At 40.7% G+C, this 18,417-nt stretch overlaps 1 protein-coding gene across 2 annotated transcripts in view; it reads right to left on the reverse strand.

Moving 5' to 3' along the window:
• Positions 1-6,450: 6,450 nt before the first annotated feature.
• Positions 6,451-18,417, reverse strand: part of PARG (poly(ADP-ribose) glycohydrolase) — a 68,769-nt gene continuing 56,802 nt past the window's right edge. For both annotated transcript variants that reach the window (XM_053388248.1, XM_053388247.1), the window contains 5 exons: positions 17,075-17,153; positions 15,506-15,614; positions 12,068-12,173; positions 8,712-8,840; positions 6,451-8,518 (listed from right to left, as the gene is read on the reverse strand). In XM_053388248.1, the coding sequence (XP_053244223.1) occupies positions 8,361-8,518; positions 8,712-8,840; positions 12,068-12,173; positions 15,506-15,614; positions 17,075-17,153 (581 nt within the window). In that variant the 3' untranslated portion in view covers positions 6,451-8,360. The remainder of the gene's footprint in view (positions 8,519-8,711; positions 8,841-12,067; positions 12,174-15,505; positions 15,615-17,074; positions 17,154-18,417) is intronic.

The following is an 18,417-nucleotide window of genomic DNA, read 5'->3' on the forward strand; positions in this document are numbered from 1 at the left end:
ACCCTAGATTCACTAAGCATTGTGGATATAACTATGCAGCAGTAAGGACACAGGCAGTTGGGAAAGTGGCAAAGCAAACTCATACTTGTACAGAGCCAGACTGGGACATTCACTCCGAATTAAGAGCTTTAATTAAGTATTGTGCCATTGCCCTCTACTGGACACTGCTCTAACATGATCTTTTAAGAATGTAACAATATTTTCAATGCAGTGTTTTCTATAGCTGTGAGTTGCTCTATTCTGCCTTGGCCAGAGCACACCTGGAGTAGTATATCTAGTTCTGGGCACCACAGTTTAAGACAGATATTGACAAGCTGGAATGTGCGAAGAGGAAGGCAACCACGATGATCAAGGGTCTGGAAACCAAGCCTTATGAAGAACGTTTGAGGGAAAAAATGGTTGAGGGGGGGAAAACAGAGACATCACCTTGCCAACAAAAGTCCGTATAGTTAAAAGCTATGGTTTTCCCAGTAGTGATGTATGGAAATGAGAGCTGGACCATAAAGAAGGCTGATCGCCAAAGAATTGATGCTTTTGAATTATGGTGCTGGAGGAGACTCTTGAGAGTACCATGGACTGCAAGGAGATCAAACCTATCCATTCTTAAGGAAATCAGCCCTGAGTGCTCACTGGAAGGACAGATCCTGAAGCTGAGACTCTAATACTTTGGCCACCTCATGAGAAGAGAAGACTCCCTGGAAAAGACCCTGATATTGCAAAAGATGGAGGGCACAAGGAAAAGGGGATGACAGAGGACGAGATGGTTGGACAGTGTTCTCGAAGCTACCAGCATGAGTTTGACCAAACTGCGGGAGGCAGTGGAAGGCAGGAGTGCCTGGTGTGCTCTGGTCCATGGGGTCACAAAGAGTCGGACACGACTAAACAACAACAAGCCTGGTAAAGAGGAGTCTGAGAGGAAATATGATTGCCACCTTCAAATATCTCAAGGGCTGTCACATGGAGCAAGCTTGTTTTATCCTGCTCTGGAAGCTAGGACCTGAACAAATAGATTCAAGTTACAAGAAAGGAGATTTGGACTAAACACCAGGAAGAAAATTCTGACAGTAAGAGCTGTTTGACAGTGAAACGGACTTGCTCGGGAGGTGGTGGACTCTCCTTCCTTTGAAGTTTTTAAGCAGAAGTTGGATGGCTATCTGCCATGTATTATCTAGTTGAGGTTCCTGTAGTACAGAGGGTTGGAATAAATGACCCTCAGGGTCCCTTCCAACTCAACAATTCTATGTTCTGATCACTATGGCTGTGTCCAGGGTGTAGACAAGAGAATGCCTGATTAATGTTTTTTAAGGACCAGTGGCCAAGCTATTTCAGTCTCTTTTTTGTTGTTGTTAAAGAAATTACAAGTAAATGGTTCAGGGGAATCTTTGCCACCCACTGTGATGGACATGGACCATCAACATGATTTTTGTGGCTCCCACCAGTGCATGGAAAACAAACAAGATTTTTTTTGATATTCACACATTTATCATATTGAAAGAGAATCTCCTAAAAGGTACTGTGGAGAAGGTATTGGCTCCTTGTGAGATTCCAAGCAGCAAGCCATTTCTGCAGTGACAATGAAGGTGGGAGGGGGGATATCTCAAATCCTGATTGATGCTTTCAGAACAAAATCGTCATTTTCGAAGTCATAGCAGGGTGCTGCTCAAACAAATAGTGAAATGGCTAGATTACCAGCACACTCTTTCATGCTACATTTGCTTCACAGGTCCCATATTGCAAAGAAAAATGTCAGAGCAAGTATTTTGAATCGGAAGTTTTGACACTGTCCTTTGGGCACCTTCCTTCAAAAATGTGCGATGGCACATTATCTATAGGTCAAAAGTAACTAGAAACACCTTTTCTAAGAGGGCACTTATAAATCTTGTTAAACACCAAGAAAAATGGCTTGAGTAAAACTCTTGGCTTTCTACTATTAATAAACATTTTATAGCATTAGCAAAGTGCAACTAGGACAGCTCATGTTCTCAATGTAATGTGCACACAGGGCTCCCCAGAGGATTGGAAGAGAGTAAATGTAATGTTTAACACTAAATTGAATAAAATGGGGTAGAGTTGGAAACTAAGTTACATTTTTTAAAAAAAAATCTAGCTTGAGGAAGAGTTGTGTAGCTTGAGCTCATTAAAGAGCCTAACACACAGTAGTTACAATCTTGTTAAGTTCTGTCCTTATGGACTGCATTTTTATTGACGTACTCTACTGATAAAGTACTGCTGTTGACCTACAAAGAAAGCCTTAAACAGCCTAGAATCATGGCATCAGAAGGATCACCTTCTCTGTGAACCTACCCATTTGCTAAAGTTGTCACCAGAAGCCTTGATCTCAGGGCCCCTGCCTTCAGGGATTACAGCTGCCTGGTCCTCAGATTGTGGAATAGTTTAGTTTATATTAGCTTTCAACTGAAGGTAAGCTTGGGACAGTTTTCCCCATTATCTCAATTTATTATCTAATTCTGCTGTTGCTTCACATGTTAAGATGATGTAGTTTTAACTTATTTATAAATTTTATTTTGATCCTTTATTACTATTTTATTTGTCTGTGTTTTAAAATCTGATATTGGTGACTTGAGTGTCAAAAAGCAGAGAGAAAACATCTTAAGTAATTTCCATGTGAACTATGGGTCCAATTCCCAAGATCATTGTTATCGGTACTTCTGGTATCAGAGTTGTTGCCACTCTCTGGCCAACATCAGATCTATTGGCATTTCACCACAGAGATGCGGGGATGTCCATCAAGTCATGTTCAGTATCAGCTTTCAACTCAGCACTGGAAAGTCACACTTTTTGAATTCTTTCTTCTGCTTCTTTTGTTCTGTGCATGTGACTGTCTTACAGTGTAATCCTCAAAGATTCATGGGTATCTCCATGTTGTTGAGGGTTTCATTTAAATAAATTTAAGAATATCCTATCAGTTTCCCCACTTCTTCTCAAATTTTTATGAAATATAAAAAACAAAAACACTCCTTCATAACCTGAATTTGTAGAGGGTCAAGTAATCACAAATTAAAATGTCATTTTGTTTATTTGAATGATGCTGTATGACAAAGATTAAGTTAAGAAACCCATGCTCCTGGCAACTTATGAATACTATTTCTTCTGCAAATTCCTCAGGCAACAGCAGAAATAATGACTTTAAATTCCAGCAGCGTAATTACCTTACAGTGTGAGCAATCTGAAGACAGAGTTAGCACAAGGTTTAATAACAGCATTTGTTGGGTCCTTTGATGAAAAAATGCACAAGATCAGTCAGCTATTTGTGATATAATTAATACACATAAAGAGTAATTGAAATGTACTGGATCTGTCTTAACCATATTCCAAGAGTCACTCCACTCAGAATTGCAAATAACGTTGTAACACAAGGAGACAGCTTGGTTAGCCAGAAATTGATGGCACTGCTGTAATGGAGCTAAGAGTAAGAGATGCCTCACATATAGGTTGAATTCACTTAAGCAAAGATAAATTAATAAGGAATAGGCTGTGTACATAACAAGGCCATAAATATACAGGCATTTCATTTTTTTAAAAAAAGGTTTATGGAATATTGGAAAGCTACAATCAACTGATACTTCACAAAATTTTATCTATCTTTTCAATCATGTTAAAAATGCTAAATAGCATTTGAAGGGATATTCTTTTACAGGTATATATTTTGCCTCTTTCAAGACAGAAGGTCCTTCCAGTATTGGCATTTACCCAGACTAGGAAGCTGGGAACTAACAGTGTAGTGAATGCTGAGCCATTTGACTGTATGTTGCATGATTGGACAGACTTCACACTTGTTGGATCAACCTCATTTCTTACTATAAACGTAACATATATAAACCAGACAGGTAGGAGTTATAATGAATGAACAGGGTACCTCTGAGCACATTCGGTAACCAATCTACATTGAACTCTGTCTTCCCACACAATTCCATTCCTAGGTACCTTTCTTCATTTAAGCAACTTAATACAGGCAGCAAAACCAGTTTTGTTCCTTCTGTTGTTAAATAATTGGGAGTTTGAAATGCTTGCTGATCTATTGCCAGTCACTTGGGAGATCTACAGCAATCTTTAAACTTCCATAAACTTTTTATAAACCTTGTAATCATCTATTTGGGCATCAAGAAAACCATGCTGGTGAACCTGACCTTTCTTCTTCTTTCTCAGTCTGATATAGTTTATAGCATCTTTTATAGTATCTTTTCCTATAAGTGCTAAGTCCCACAATATCTTCAGTGGTTATGATAAATTTGGCACCAATGTTCTGCCATTTCTCCACTCGGCAACTTTTGGCAGAAATGAGAAAGTATTAAATGTTGCTCTTAGCTGCAAAAAATTAATAACTCAATGTGACATGAATGCATGCATGCATTCCACTTCTCTGTTGATTATCCCGTATTTCCAAGGTTGTACGATGTAATTCATATAACCCAACTAATGTGCACATTGTGAGGGTAGGTGGACTGTCCAAACTGTACACATAGGTCTCGCCTTTTGAAAACAGCAGTACACGAAGAGAAAACAAAGCCTTTGACTGCCACCGAGCTTTCCCGTCAGCAAACGTTGCTGCCACAAAGAGTTTACATTTCTAAAGAGCAGATGCTTCTTTTAATAATTTAAAAAACCCCAAAGAATGCATTTCCCAAGTTCTACTTGACGCATTTAGTTTCAGGTAATGACATTCACCCATGTTGGGTGGGAGAAATATTTAAAAAGGTCACAAACAAGGAAGATTGTGGGGGGCAGCTCGACTGAGGAGCAACCACTGACAACATCCTGCTGTTAGTGGAGCTACACCAGGGGGCACCCACTTCAACCTGCCTCTGATGTTATCCAGGGTTTGAAAAGAACCATTGTGCATGAATATTTATGTACACAAAACAAAAGGTAAATTCATGAGCAACAAGCTGAAGACAGGACACACACAAAAAGGTTGCTTTTCATTATAATTGATAATGTGTAATCTGCTCGCGTCATTTTAAAGACAGGAAAATGCTTTCTCTGTTTGCCTCAAATTAAGGGTCATCCCACCCACCCCGGCTTGGTATTTTTAAAAGTTAACTATAGAGAAGGGTGGCTTAACTATGTCTCTCCAGATGTTATGGAACTACCTCCCCCATCAGTCCCAACCAGCATGGTCAACGCTCAGAGATAAGGAGTTATAGTCGTTCCTTGTTGTCCTTCCACTATCTTATTCCAACAGGCTGTTGGGAACTGACTGCTTTTAATGAAAGGGCTGGTGCCATGCTGTTTTTTGGTAATTATCCATGTTTTTAATAGATAGAATATAAAAGGTAAGAAAAGAAAAAGGTAAAGGACCCCTGGATGGTTAAGTCCAGTCAAAGGCAACTATGGGGTTGCGGCGCTCATCTCACTTTCAGGCTGAGGGAGCCAGTGTTTGTCCACAGACAGCTTTCTGGGTCATGTGGCCAGCATGACTAAACCACTTCCGGTGCAACAGGACACCGTGACAGAAGCTAGAGCAGACAGAAATGCTGTTTATCTTCCCCCCGCCGCAGTACCTACTTGTATCTACTTGCACTGACGTGCTTTCAAACTGCTAGGTTGGCAGGAGCTGGCACAGAGCAATGGGAGCTCACCCCATTGCAGGGATATGAACCGCCGACCACCTGATCGGCAAGCCCAAGGGGCTCAGTGGTTTAGATAGAATATATTCTATTACTGTTAAGTATTTTTAAATTATTGCCTCAACCCATGTTTTTCAGCTGTTCCTATTTTATTTGTAAACCACCTGTCAGGGGGAAAGTCAGGGCATGCGCGCATATATATAATGGTGGTCTCCTAAGATGGTTGGATGGCACCTTGTATGCCTGCTTCTGGCAACTCCTGCAGCCAAGCTGGTGCCAAACGTATCAAACGTATTAGCTCTGCTTTCTTTTGGACCACGAGGCTGAGGGGGCAGGGTCTTGTCACCTGGGAAGCCCAGCCCCGGAGAGGTCACGTTGGTGCTGCTAAAGTAGCAAAAACAATGCGGGAGGCAGCAATTAGGAGTTAACAGTCTCTGCAGCCACAGAGGGCACCATGATTCTCCAGTGGTTTGGCTTCAATTCTGGAGGTGCGCTGACAGGCCAGCTCCTGCTGTACAGAACACTTTTGAAAGCTATCAACTGCAGTCCAAAGGGACCCAGACACAATAAAGGTTTCTTATTCTGAAATCCCTCTCCCCAACCCCAACTAGCAAAACCAGAATAAATTAAAATAGCAAAAATTCCACAATAAGTTATAGGAAATATATATATATGTACTTTTGTTTAATTTGCACTTATTTCAGTTGTACTGTTCAGTTTCTTCAGCTGCATAGTTTGAATAGTTTGGCTGCAGAACTTTAATTATTTTTCATGGAATAGTAGGCAGGAGATAGGTCTGTGGCATTACTCATAAAAAACATATGTCAATTAAAAAAAAAATGAACACACCAAAAGCCAAATGTGGAGAAAAATGTTCATCGGGTTTATTATTTTCCTTTACAAAAGAAATCATGTAAATGTAGCATACTGATTTTTCACCGCCCCAATCCAAAAATAACAAACGCACAACCTGCAAGTTTAAAGAACGATACACTTCAGCTTTTTATAAATTATTATATACAGCCATGGGTGACTATAATTGCATGTTTTGTCACGGCAGAATTTAGAGAGAGATTGGTCAAGAGAGAAAATCACTCTATTACACAGCTGTTTGTGATGGCACATTCCCTTCTAATGGATCATTGGCCCATCAGCTCTCTCAGTATTCAAGATTGCAGCACCAGGAAGTTCTCTCTTGCTAAAAATAGAGAGTATACCACATAGTTGAGAAGGAAGCTACTGAATAGCTGTGAAAGAAATTAAGACAAAGGGAAAATATTGAATTGACCCAGAATTATGCCTTTTGGCTTTGATGCAGCATCCTGGACAGTTTAGTTTTCTCTTTAATTAGGGAGCTGTTGGGACCATACGGCTCTTATTAACCTATTCACCCCGTGCTAGTTTGTTTCAAAGCTGGAGAGAAAAGTCAATGCAGCATTATGCTGCAATCAGCATTAAGCAGCAAGGTTTCCTTAATGCTGCTTTTCCATTAGCCAACAGAGAACTGGTTTTGGCAACGTCTCTACCAATGTCCCTCCTGTGAATTTTTATTTCCTTCCTTTTTTTAGAGCACGTTCCCCTGAAGGGCAAAATCAAGCAATAGGTTTTTTTTCCAGTGTCCCACTGAAATGATGAGTTGTGAACTGTGGCCACACACAACTCTCATTTGGGGCTGTCTTGGAGATGTTTCCTTCGGCTTGTGCATTTACCAAAGCAAAGTTTCAACGATATTGTCCATACTTAGGAAGGCATGCCTTACAGGGTTGTATATTATATAACTGAAATCCTAGTATAATAATCTAGGTTTCACTGTACATTAAATAACATATAGATATATTTATCCATCAGAATTGCAGGTATATCAGAAAACTGCAACAAAGAAACTGGTGCAATTTAAAACCATTTTTAAAAGCTGTATTATCCTTTCATAAATATATGGCCCTTTCTATAGTCCCCCCCCCCTTCTTCTAAATAATATAAATCCCTTTACCATCTCTTACTTTTGATCCTGGCTTTTTTGTAACCTGGATCCATCATGCTGCTTTCCGTCTGCTGCTCATGCTTTGCCTCATCCTGCCTCCATCAAAAGGGACGCAATCTTGGGATATGCTTGCCATTATTGTTTCTAGGGCAGCTTTGCTTACAGCAAGTCCTACTCAGAGTAGACCCACTGAAATTAATGGACCCAAGTTAATCATGTCCATTCGCTTAAATGGATCTACTCTGAGAGTAGGCCTAGCACTGGATCCAATCCAATGTCTTTAACTAAAATTATTAGTGGGACGTTAAGGGTGGTTTGTTTATGAAACTATATGTCCAATAGAACAGATCATTACAAGGCTTCCCCCACCACCTCTCATAAATTATACTACCGAAAGGAGTACTAAGAAACTGGTTTATATAGGAAATCTCTTTCTATTATATATGAGCATCTCTATAAAAAATGGAAAGAAAGGGTAGGCAAGTACAAATCTGCTGCTTTCAAATAAGCCCATAAAGAAAAGAGATCAAAAACTCAACCTTGAACCGAGGGGGAGTGGGGAGATAAATATGTTTACCAAACATTTCGTTCTATTATGCAATGGTTAGGATTTACATTCTACACTGGAAAGAAAATTGGTTTCTTTCCAAGATTGGTCTTCAGATATAATGCATAAAACAATAATTATATACATGGATATATTAAGCTACTCTGTATGTTACATCCAGCAATTCAATTAATATTCTACATGGAGAAGACAAGAAGGGATATTCATCTTGAAAATTTAATTTTTAGTCATCAAAACATAATCCTCTTTCGTCATCAGTGGAATCCGCATAGGACTCTACTGCACTGTATATGAAAGGGTAGAGTTTGATTTCTGGTCTTGGAGTAGAGCAACACCTGCATTCCTCATTGTAATATCTGAGCAACAGCCTGTAGACATCCCCTGGAAAATGAAAAACAAAACAAATCAAAATCAAAAGTTATTCATTTTGAAACAGCCAATTTTTAACAGCCTGCTCATAAACGTTTGAATTGTAAACACCAAAAATCTTTTCCTTGATTTAGGTCAGTAGTATAATAGCAACCATGACCCTGCTTTGTTTATCATCACACGTTCTTCCAAAGAGTCAGCTTACCAACAGTTTGTCCTCTCTCGATTAGGAAAGTGTGCATGCTGTAAATGTCTCTCATCAACTCAGCATCTCCAAAGGTAAAATAAACAACGTCTCGCCCAGCCTCTGCAGCTGCCAGGATTTGTATTAAGGCTGAAATAAATTGATACAAGAGAAACGGGTGAATACAGAATGAAGGAGTTCACTGGTGTCAATAGTGGAAAAGTCTTGGAGGGGGTGGTTGGACCCTCAGGAGGAATGGAGGGACTGGATCAGGATGACCCTAGGGAGTTACAAGTGGTGGTGGGGTGGTCAGATTCTGAGCCCCATTTGGTGCCTGATCCTAAGGAGGGTCCCAGTGGGAGAGGGGATGGAGATCCATGCTCTGTAGATGGGTCACACAACTTGACGGAACTGTCGCCAGTTACTTTCCTGCCAGAAAAGCCCACTCCAGCTTCTGCAGCCAAGGAGCTGGCTCTGGCATCGTCCCCAGCTGCACAGGAGCCTCCCGACTTCAGGATAGATGATGGAGAGCACATCTGATGCTGAGCTTGCACCCACCTGCCTCTGTCACTTAGGGCATAGAGATGCCAGGGCACGCAGACCTCACCTAGCCAGCCCACTAGGACTCCCCATTTGCTTGCACAGTCCTGAGACCCACAGCCACTTGCTGTGTTAAATACTGTGCCCACTCCATCCTTCAAAAATAAGTTGAAGGGCATTGCACTTATTGGTTCAACAACTTAGCTCAAGGTTAGTCATGCCTTTGCTCTCTCATGCAACCACTGTTCCTAGAATTCTGTGACCTCATTTATGTACTGCTCTAATCTAAAAATTAAAGACTGGAATTATGAGTTCCAGTTTGTCATCAGAAAAGGAGAGCTAGGACAACTATGGAACACCAACAACTATGGAACACCAAACAATCCTATTTTAACAGTGCAATTTTCCTAAATGATACAAACATTTGTTTGCTATAACAGAGTCAACGTGGCATTAGCATTTTTGCACCATGAAGAAATCTACCAATCAACCAATGAATGCAAAGGCTGTCAAATTTGTGTACTTGCACTGTAAAACAGACTCATCCCACTCGTCACACATCATGCAAAAGGCAAGTTTTCCTACTGGGAAGATTACTACTAGTGCAGCAGGACACAATTTAAAAACTGTCCAGGCATTATAAAACCAAGCAGCTTGTTTGAAGAGGCCAGGGGTTGCCAACTTGTTTGAGCCAGCGGACTTGTTTGGAATGGTTGCCCATCCTAAAATGGCTGCCTCAGAGGTACGGCAAAATGGCTGCCATGTCCAAAGGAGCAGAAGTAGAGGCAGAACCACAAAATGGTGTGGGCATATCCCCCCAATCAGCTACCTCACCAGTGAGAAAAAGGCACCTACATCAGCCACTGCCACACTTGAGAAGCTCTTTGCTCAGCTCCTCTGTTCAGAATGGACAGGAGGATGAGTGTCCAATTTTGGTATCCGGTGAAATGGGAAAAGCTTAAGGGCGTGTGTGTTCAATGTAGGAAAAGCTGAGCAAGTGCAAACTGGAACGCAGCAGGAAGAGCAAACAGTCTCTTGTGAATTGTGGATTTCTGAGGGAATATTTACTGAGATCTTTTGCAAGCGCTGCAGAAAGCACATGTGGGTATATTATTATTATTATTATTATTATTATTATTATTATTATTATTATTTTTTATACCCCACCCATCTGGCTGGGCTTCCCCAATTGGGTACCACACGCAATCCCTGCAGTATGGGAATGAAGAGCGGGAGCTAAGTTGTCGCCATGCTTTTTTCTAGTACAATATACTGCCTCCTCTGAGTAGGGAAGAATGAGCAAATTCAAAATTAAAGCAAAAACAAAATTAAACCTCCCATCTCCCTGCAGCAATGTAACTCCTTAACGTAGCTCATTAATTTAGGGTTTGACCGTATTAAAGTAAAGTGGCATGAAGATAAGAGGACTGGTTTTGCCCCTAATGCCATGGGATAAACAGTGCAATAGTTGCAGGCTTTCTGTATTTCTAGCTTTACTCACTACTGCACCATCATACTATCCCTGATATATACCCTGACCTTGAACAAAAAAAATACATTACATTGGCCTTTATTTCCCTAGCTTCATGGAATAATTTATGAAAGAAAAGGTCACTTTGCATGCTTTAATTACTCAGAATTTCAGCTAATGTTGGCAATGCTTCAACTGGAAGACATAGGAAATAACTGGTGGGCAAGGAATTGCTATAGTGTGTTCAATTTCTGCACATTTTCCTGTGGTACAATGGCTGTATTTATAGGTGAATTTTATCTGCTTTCTAATTACTAAGAAAAAGTGGGAGACTTTATTTGGGGAGTGTTTTTTATATTGCCATTATTACTGTTAATCCGGGCAATCATGTTAGCAAATGCTAACATTTCAGTCTTCCATCAATTCTGCATACCATATTTTCCCGTGTATAAGACAATGCTTTTTGCTTTTTTTAAAAAAGGCAAAAATTGGGTGTAATCTTATACACGGATAGTGAATGCAAAGGGGGGACATGCGATTAATGACAGCAGCAAGCAGAAGATTGGCAGCGGCGATTGGGCAGGTGATTGGTGGCTGTGGCAAGGCCTGCTGGCAATTGGCTGTGGCTGCAACAATTGGGCAGGCGATTGGCGGCTGTGGCGAGGTGGGCAGGCAACTGGCAGCTATGGCAAGTGGGCGGCGAGGTGTGTGATTGGCAGTGGCTGTGGCAAGCGATCGGCAGTGGCGGGCAGGCAGGTGAGTGAGTGGCGAAGGTGACCTCCCCCCCCCCCAAAAAGCTAAACAACTTAATTTCTTAATTTTGGGTTTTAAAAAAATAGGGGTTGTCTTATACATGGGGGTATCTTAAATACAGACAAATACGGTAAACAAAACCAGTACAACAAGTTAAGGTTAGCTAGAGCTCCAGGATTTGTGAAGCTTTTTTCTGTATAACACGTCATCTCAGTCACAGAATAGAATGATTCTCTGTTTGTCCCTAAGCCTTCAAGTGCCTGTAAAAGCTAAGGGTTCTAACAGCTACTGCATGCACTTAGGCTTTAACATCCCCCTTCCAAACTTCCCTTTGCCCCCAAAGTGCACCACTGCCAGTCATCCAGGGAATAAATGTTACATTTGCATTTTAGCTTTGCGACTGTTTGTTACTTTGCAAACTTCTCAGAGGTTTGGGTTTTGTAAATTTTAGATTAAGCAGTTACAAATTGGGTAAATAAAAACACCTCACATTTTCTTGCACAAAACAAGGAAGCTGATTTCAGCAGTTTTCCCTTCTTGCCCCCCCCCTCAGCTACTCTGTTACATGTGATTCTAGTTACACGTAATTCATTACAATATTTCTAACCTTTACCTTTCAATCTTGAATCGCCTCCAAAAGCACCACAGCCCCAGTTTCCAGTAGCCACTGCAGAAAGGTGATGTGGTGGGATACCAGGTCGAGAGAAACCACAGTAAGCCTGAAGAAAGAAAAATAGCTCATAGCACTTTGCCATTGGGATTTCTCAGCTGTTATTCTATTAACACCACAAAGAACTGTATTTAGTGAATCACTGCAATAAAGATTGTGTATCACATCAAAAATCTTCGTGTGTGATTCGTTTACGTTTCTTTCATGCTATCTAAACCTACCTAGCTCCTATGGCTCTTCCTCCATCCATTCCCACTAGCCCCAAACTTTCCTGAATCTTAGGGGGGAAAATACTTAAAACCAGCCTTCGGTGAATTCAACCCATTCGGAATATATTGTTTTGACTGAAGCAATTGAATTTCCTTGGCAATTTCAGTTCCTTTGGTGATGAATATGAACAACCTCGTATGGTCCGGGTCTGAAAATCCCAAGGACAGCACTTTCTTTTTCATGGAAGGTGTCTGCTTTTCTTGGCTTCTTTGAATGCATCTTCTCTGCCCCTTCCCCTAGAAGGGTAAGTGTAGTGGTTAGAGTACTGAGCTAGGACCCAGGAGGCCAGGGTTCAAATCCTCACTCGGCCATGAAGGGTGACCTTGGGCCAGTCATTGCCTCTCAGCCTAACCTACCTCACAGGGTTGCTGTGGTGATTAAATGAGGCCAGAGAGAACCATGTACAGTGGTACCTCGAGTTACAGACGCTTCAGTTTACAGACGCTTCAGGTTACAGACTCCGCTAACCCAGAAATAGTACCTTGGGTTAAGAACTTGGCTTCAGGATGAGAACAGAAATTGCGCGGCGGTGGCGGAGCAGCTGGAGGCCCCACTAGCTAAAGTTGTACCTCAGGTTAAGAACAGTTTCAGATTAAGAACAGGCCTCTGGAACGAATTAAGTTCTTAACCCGAGGTACCACTGTATGAGAAAAAGGTGAGATATCAACGCAACTAACAGACAATAATTAAAAATTAAAGTGGGAAGAGAGCTGACACCCTTTTAGTCTTGGAAGGGGAGAAGCTCAGCCTGTCACTTTCCTAGTTGCCCAGTCAACCAGCTCACTCACAGCTTAAGGCATGTTTATGCTGGTGCAAAGTTGTTGCAAAGAACCAGTGTCACAGCTTGCCAGCCTTTCCTAGGTGGGTGGGTTTTCTTGGTCTCACAAGCTGGCAGGTGGAGAACAATGCATATGATGCTCTTTTTTTGGAAAAATATGGTCGAAAGGAAGAAAAAATAACCCAGAAAGGCACTGAGAGTGGTGCCCCCCCTGCCCACACCCCTCTCCTGGTCTCTGAAGCGAAGAAGCTGTAGACCAAACTGCTATACTGAGACTGTGGCTTAACAGGGAAAATCAAGTGAATTGGTCAAGCCAGGTTTGTGTGTGGGGATACAATGGCGGGAGTCAGGGACAAGGCAGCCATTGGCACTGTCCAAGATTCCTGACAATGGTTAAGCAAAAAATTGTTCAAATACACCTCACAAGCAACCTGAAATTAACACATGACAGGTGGAATTGCAAGCACCTATAAGCAGCCAGCATCCTAAAAGAAACATGCCTTGAGAGTCTTAGTCTACAGTGTAACACAGTTTACATATGCCTCATAAATCTGTGTTTGATTTAGTTAATGAAATGCAAAATATGTCGCTCAGCAGTTGCTTCAAGTATGATCCACCACTTTAAAATCACCCCTATTCAAAGAGGAAGAATTGTGTACAGCATGAAAATGTATAAAATTTATCCTAATATATAACTTGTATCTTTCCTATCAACATGATGGAATGCATCAAGTCTGATGTCAGATGCTTAGAGCAGGTGATTTAGTTTTCCAATTAAGATGTCAGTAGAAGTTTACTAATTTTATAGGCTACTATCTACTGCAGTAGCCTATTTTATTCCTATCCGTGATACTGCCTAATGCTACTTTTAATATGAAATACTAGCTTTACTCTCTTATTTAAAAAGTAAAATAAGTCTTAATTATGCTAGGCATTTTTGAAACCATAATCTTAAAGGGTATGGATCTTTCTTAGATGGAAAATATTAATTATTAAGAAATGCCTGTCACGTTAAATTGAACATGCTTAAGCATATATGGCTGTGTCATATTGAAACCCCTCAAGATTATTAGACAAATTCATATGCTAGCAATGAAGATATATTACAAAGGGTAGAAACAGCTTATGTATTTGTATTTTTGCTGCTTTAGACAAACTACTGTGGCTAACAAGTGGAACCAATGCCATAGTTTAATATTTTGCAGGGATTTAATATTTTGTTGCATGCTATTAAAAACTGTGTAAAGTGATTTAAGAAAAAATATTTATCTAGAAACGGCTTTAAAGATTTATTATTTATTTAAAAGACATTTTAATGTGATGCTGCCACAGTGGATTCAGGCAAACTGTTTTAACCAGACAAGAAAGCACTTCTGCAGTCATTTAGTGTTGGATTCTGGTGGGATCACTTTGTCTAAATTTCACTGCCACCTCAAATTTGGCAAGTTACACTTCTGGAGTTGGGTTAAAATGCCTTCAGCTGATGGGTCAAGTCCCACAAGAGAAGCACATCCTAACTGTAGGTCACAGAAGTAGCACTTCCCATAATTTCCAAACATCCCAAGCCTTTACATTGGTTTTAAAAAAGTATTTCACAAAAGAAAAGTGAGCACAATAAGTGAAAAGGTGAAGGGGAGAGGCACATATGGCTAAAATTAGTGAGCACCACACTGCTACAGTGGTACCTCAGGTTACATACACTTCAGGTTACATACGCTTCAGGTTACACACTCCGCTAACCCAGAAATAGTGCTTCAGGTTAAGAACTTTGCTTCAGGATAAGAACAGAAATTGGGCTCTGGCGGCGCGGCAGCAGCAGGAGGCCCTATTAGCTAAAGTGGTGCTTCAGGTTAAGAACAGTTTCAGGTTAAGAACGGATCTCCGGAACGAATTAAGTACTTAACCCGAGGTACCACTGTACTTTTTAAGTATAATTTATTTTTTAAATTAGGAAACTATCTAGTTGACCCATCACAACAACACATTGCATAAGGAATCGGTAAGCATGACTGCTTTCCAACCATTTAGGTGGATATTTGGATAAAGCTCCAAGAACGCAACTATTGAGTTCATTTTTTCAAAATGAAAGGAGGTATTTCAAGAGAGAACCACTTACCAACTTGATTTAACCTGGCAAGGTTCGATTTTAATCTTACTGTTGAAAATATGAATAACGCCTTGTGTGAACTGACACTGCAATTAAGCAGGAAGTCTCCCTTCAAGGAGTTGTTGACACTGCAAAAATTATTGGACAGCACAACTCAAACACTAATGAAATGGCTGCAAATAAATGATGGGCTTAAGGCTGCAGGATGGATTAAGGAGTTACTGGCCTTGTTGAGCTCTCTTCTAATTTTCTCAGGAGCAAACTGATCAAGGAAACGTCTGAAATGAAATGCATCTATGGCTACAATTTCTGTGCAGCGCCTCTGCCATTCATCCCTGCATTGGGTAGGGGGGAGGGGAAGGGAGAGAGAAAAAAGGGCAGTAAAATTAACTGTGTGATAATACTGCTCATATAAACAAGACTGAAAATGAGTTCATCTCTCCAGGGCTTTACCAGGGGTGAAAAAGCACAGAAATAATGTCAAGGAAATAAATGCTGTAATAGATCATAGGTCAACTCCAATCAAAGAGAGAGGGAGTGGATGTGGGAGGACACCTGAAGTTTCCCCACAGATTTAGAAATACATTAATTCTACAATGTGAATGTCATATCCCAAATGTTAAGTAATGGGCATTATATGATTTAACCACTAAGATTCCCTGGATGGCCAAGAAAAATAGACAACATTCGTTTCGTTTGCTGTACTGGTGCATGTTTCAAACACAATCCTTTACTTCTTGCCTTTCCTCAGCATAAACAGGCACTTTAAGTCACAACTAGGTGACAGAAATTAGCAAAGCCTTTGTCCAGACACTTGGGCCTCTGTATCAAACACATGCTCCCACCTAAGAACCCTCTTGGGTTAATCTAATCTTAGGAGCAGCGCCAGAAAGTGCCCTCCCCCAAAAGGCAGAATTTTTGGAGAATTAACTATGAGACATCACAGAACCAGTTCCAGTGGGAGTTAAGACCTCTTTGCGAGTAGCAAGATCAAATATTCTTTGTTAAGACTGAAGCCAGAAACAGTGTTACTGTAGTATATCAAAACTAAATACACCATGTAAAGGTTACTTCTTATCATGCTCTGAAGAGAGATGGGAGGACACATTCTGGAAAACATGACACTGGTATACATCCCTCTACTTGTGAGGAAAAGGTTGATTAACTCTGAAATGCTCCAGATTTTCTCTTTACACATGCACTGTCTCCGACTGCATGCATGTTTCCATGGTACTCTGCACTTCCGATATGCCTCAGAAGTGCCCCAAGTCTTTCCAAAGTAAAGAGGAAACATGGTTCTAAGTGGCCTGAGCGGTTTTACACACTGTAAATCAGAGAACAAAAACTCAAGGTGTGAAGACATAGTAGAATCCCGAGCATAATTCTTCCTAAGAACAAACTGGACTTGTCTTGATAGGATCGTAGTCAAAATGGGGCAACTGAGAAAGAAGAGGAAGGTGCTTGTGTCCTTGAGTCGCCCCCCGGCCCTGCAAAAAACTTAAGAGGGCTACCCTCCTGAAAAAACAGCACATTGAGGACTAAACATGCTAAGTATCTATGGGATGACTACTGGAAAAGAAAAATGGAACACGAGGGGAGGGAATAGCTAGCTGCCATCCTAAACAGAAGCACTCCTTTTATAAGAGAAAATGCACTGTAACTTTTTGTTGCAGGTCCTCTGTATTGTGCAACTGTCAACTGCAGTCATGGGAAATGAGATCACAGCAATGTACCGCCCTGAGGATCTATTTTCAGCTTTCACAATGTCAAAGCCACTCTTTTGCAAGAACATTACCTGGGTGTTTGATCTTCATGGCTCCTGGCCCACTGGTACGTTTCTGCATAGCCAGTATATTCACTATATTGCTCTGTACCTGGGAGGGAAAAGGTCACATTTTAAAAGCCATCATCAGCTGAGATTTTCCTCTCCTCTGTAGAGTCATTCCCATTCTGAATACCTGTTCATTAAGGATGTTAGGAAATGTCATTTGAATAAGCAAAAGCAATGTAGTTTGGATCCAGAAAAGCCAAATGCACAAATAAATCTATGCAAGAGAGCTGTCCCAGAATGTGTATCCCAACTGTTGAACAAGTTGCCAAACTTTGTTACCAACCATCTTTCTCTGTCTCTGCTAAACAAATCATTTTACTGGTATTATGGCTATATGCTGAAAAGGAAGTCTGAATGCCTTGCACATGGGAAATCAGCTTGTCAAAATCCAAAGTGAATAAAACAAGTTTGCAAAATTCTAGTGTAGTGGGGGGGGGGGAGAGAAGGAGAAAATTGTTTGGTTAGCAGTATTGTAATTCGCTGACTGCCTTGTTGAAACTGAAGGAGGTTGTCATGCTTGATCGGTATAGAAGGCCAGGAAAGGTTGCACTGTCTTGGGGCCTGAAACTGTCTGATGAGCTTAGAATAATCATCTATCCTTTCATATAACATAGTCAGGGAAGTGAGTTTCAGTCTGATTTTAAGAACCTTCTCACAATTTCTAAGCCATGGATTAGAAAGTTCATCAAAACCAAATAGCTGTGGTACCATACATATTATTATTCACAATACACTTGGATTTAATACTGGAATATGAAACCAGACAGATGAAAACCTTCTCCTTTGTTAAGATGAATCAATTCATCTTTATTTTAAAAGGCTTTAAAATAATTTTAATTGTTCTTTTCCTCCGTTACTTTTTCTGTGCCTTCTACTTGGGACTACTTTTTATGTTCACCACAGCTACATAAGTGAGAACTGGGGAAGGGTATAAAAGGGAGGCATGAAAAAATGACAACTTTGGTGTCTCCCTCACCATTTGTGAGAAAATCTTTTTTAAGAAAACTGTAATAAATGCAACATGCCTATCAAATTGCAGTTTGGTGATATCGACCATGTTCATACGAACACAAAGTATGTTCATTTTCATTTTAGCAATGTGTAATTACAGTGGTGCCCCGCAAGACGAATGCCTCGCAAGACGGAAAACTCGCTAGACGAAAGGGTTTTCCGTTTTATGAGCTGCTTCGCAAGACGAATTTCCCTATGGGCTTGCTTCGCAAGACGAAAATGTCTTGCAAGTTTGTTTCCTTTTTCTTAACACCGTTAATACAGTTGCGACTTGACTTCGAGGAGCAACTCATAGA

The sequence above is a fragment of the Podarcis raffonei genome, chromosome 5 (genome assembly GCF_027172205.1).
Source record: "Podarcis raffonei isolate rPodRaf1 chromosome 5, rPodRaf1.pri, whole genome shotgun sequence".
Taxonomy (NCBI): Eukaryota; Metazoa; Chordata; class Lepidosauria; order Squamata; family Lacertidae; genus Podarcis; species Podarcis raffonei.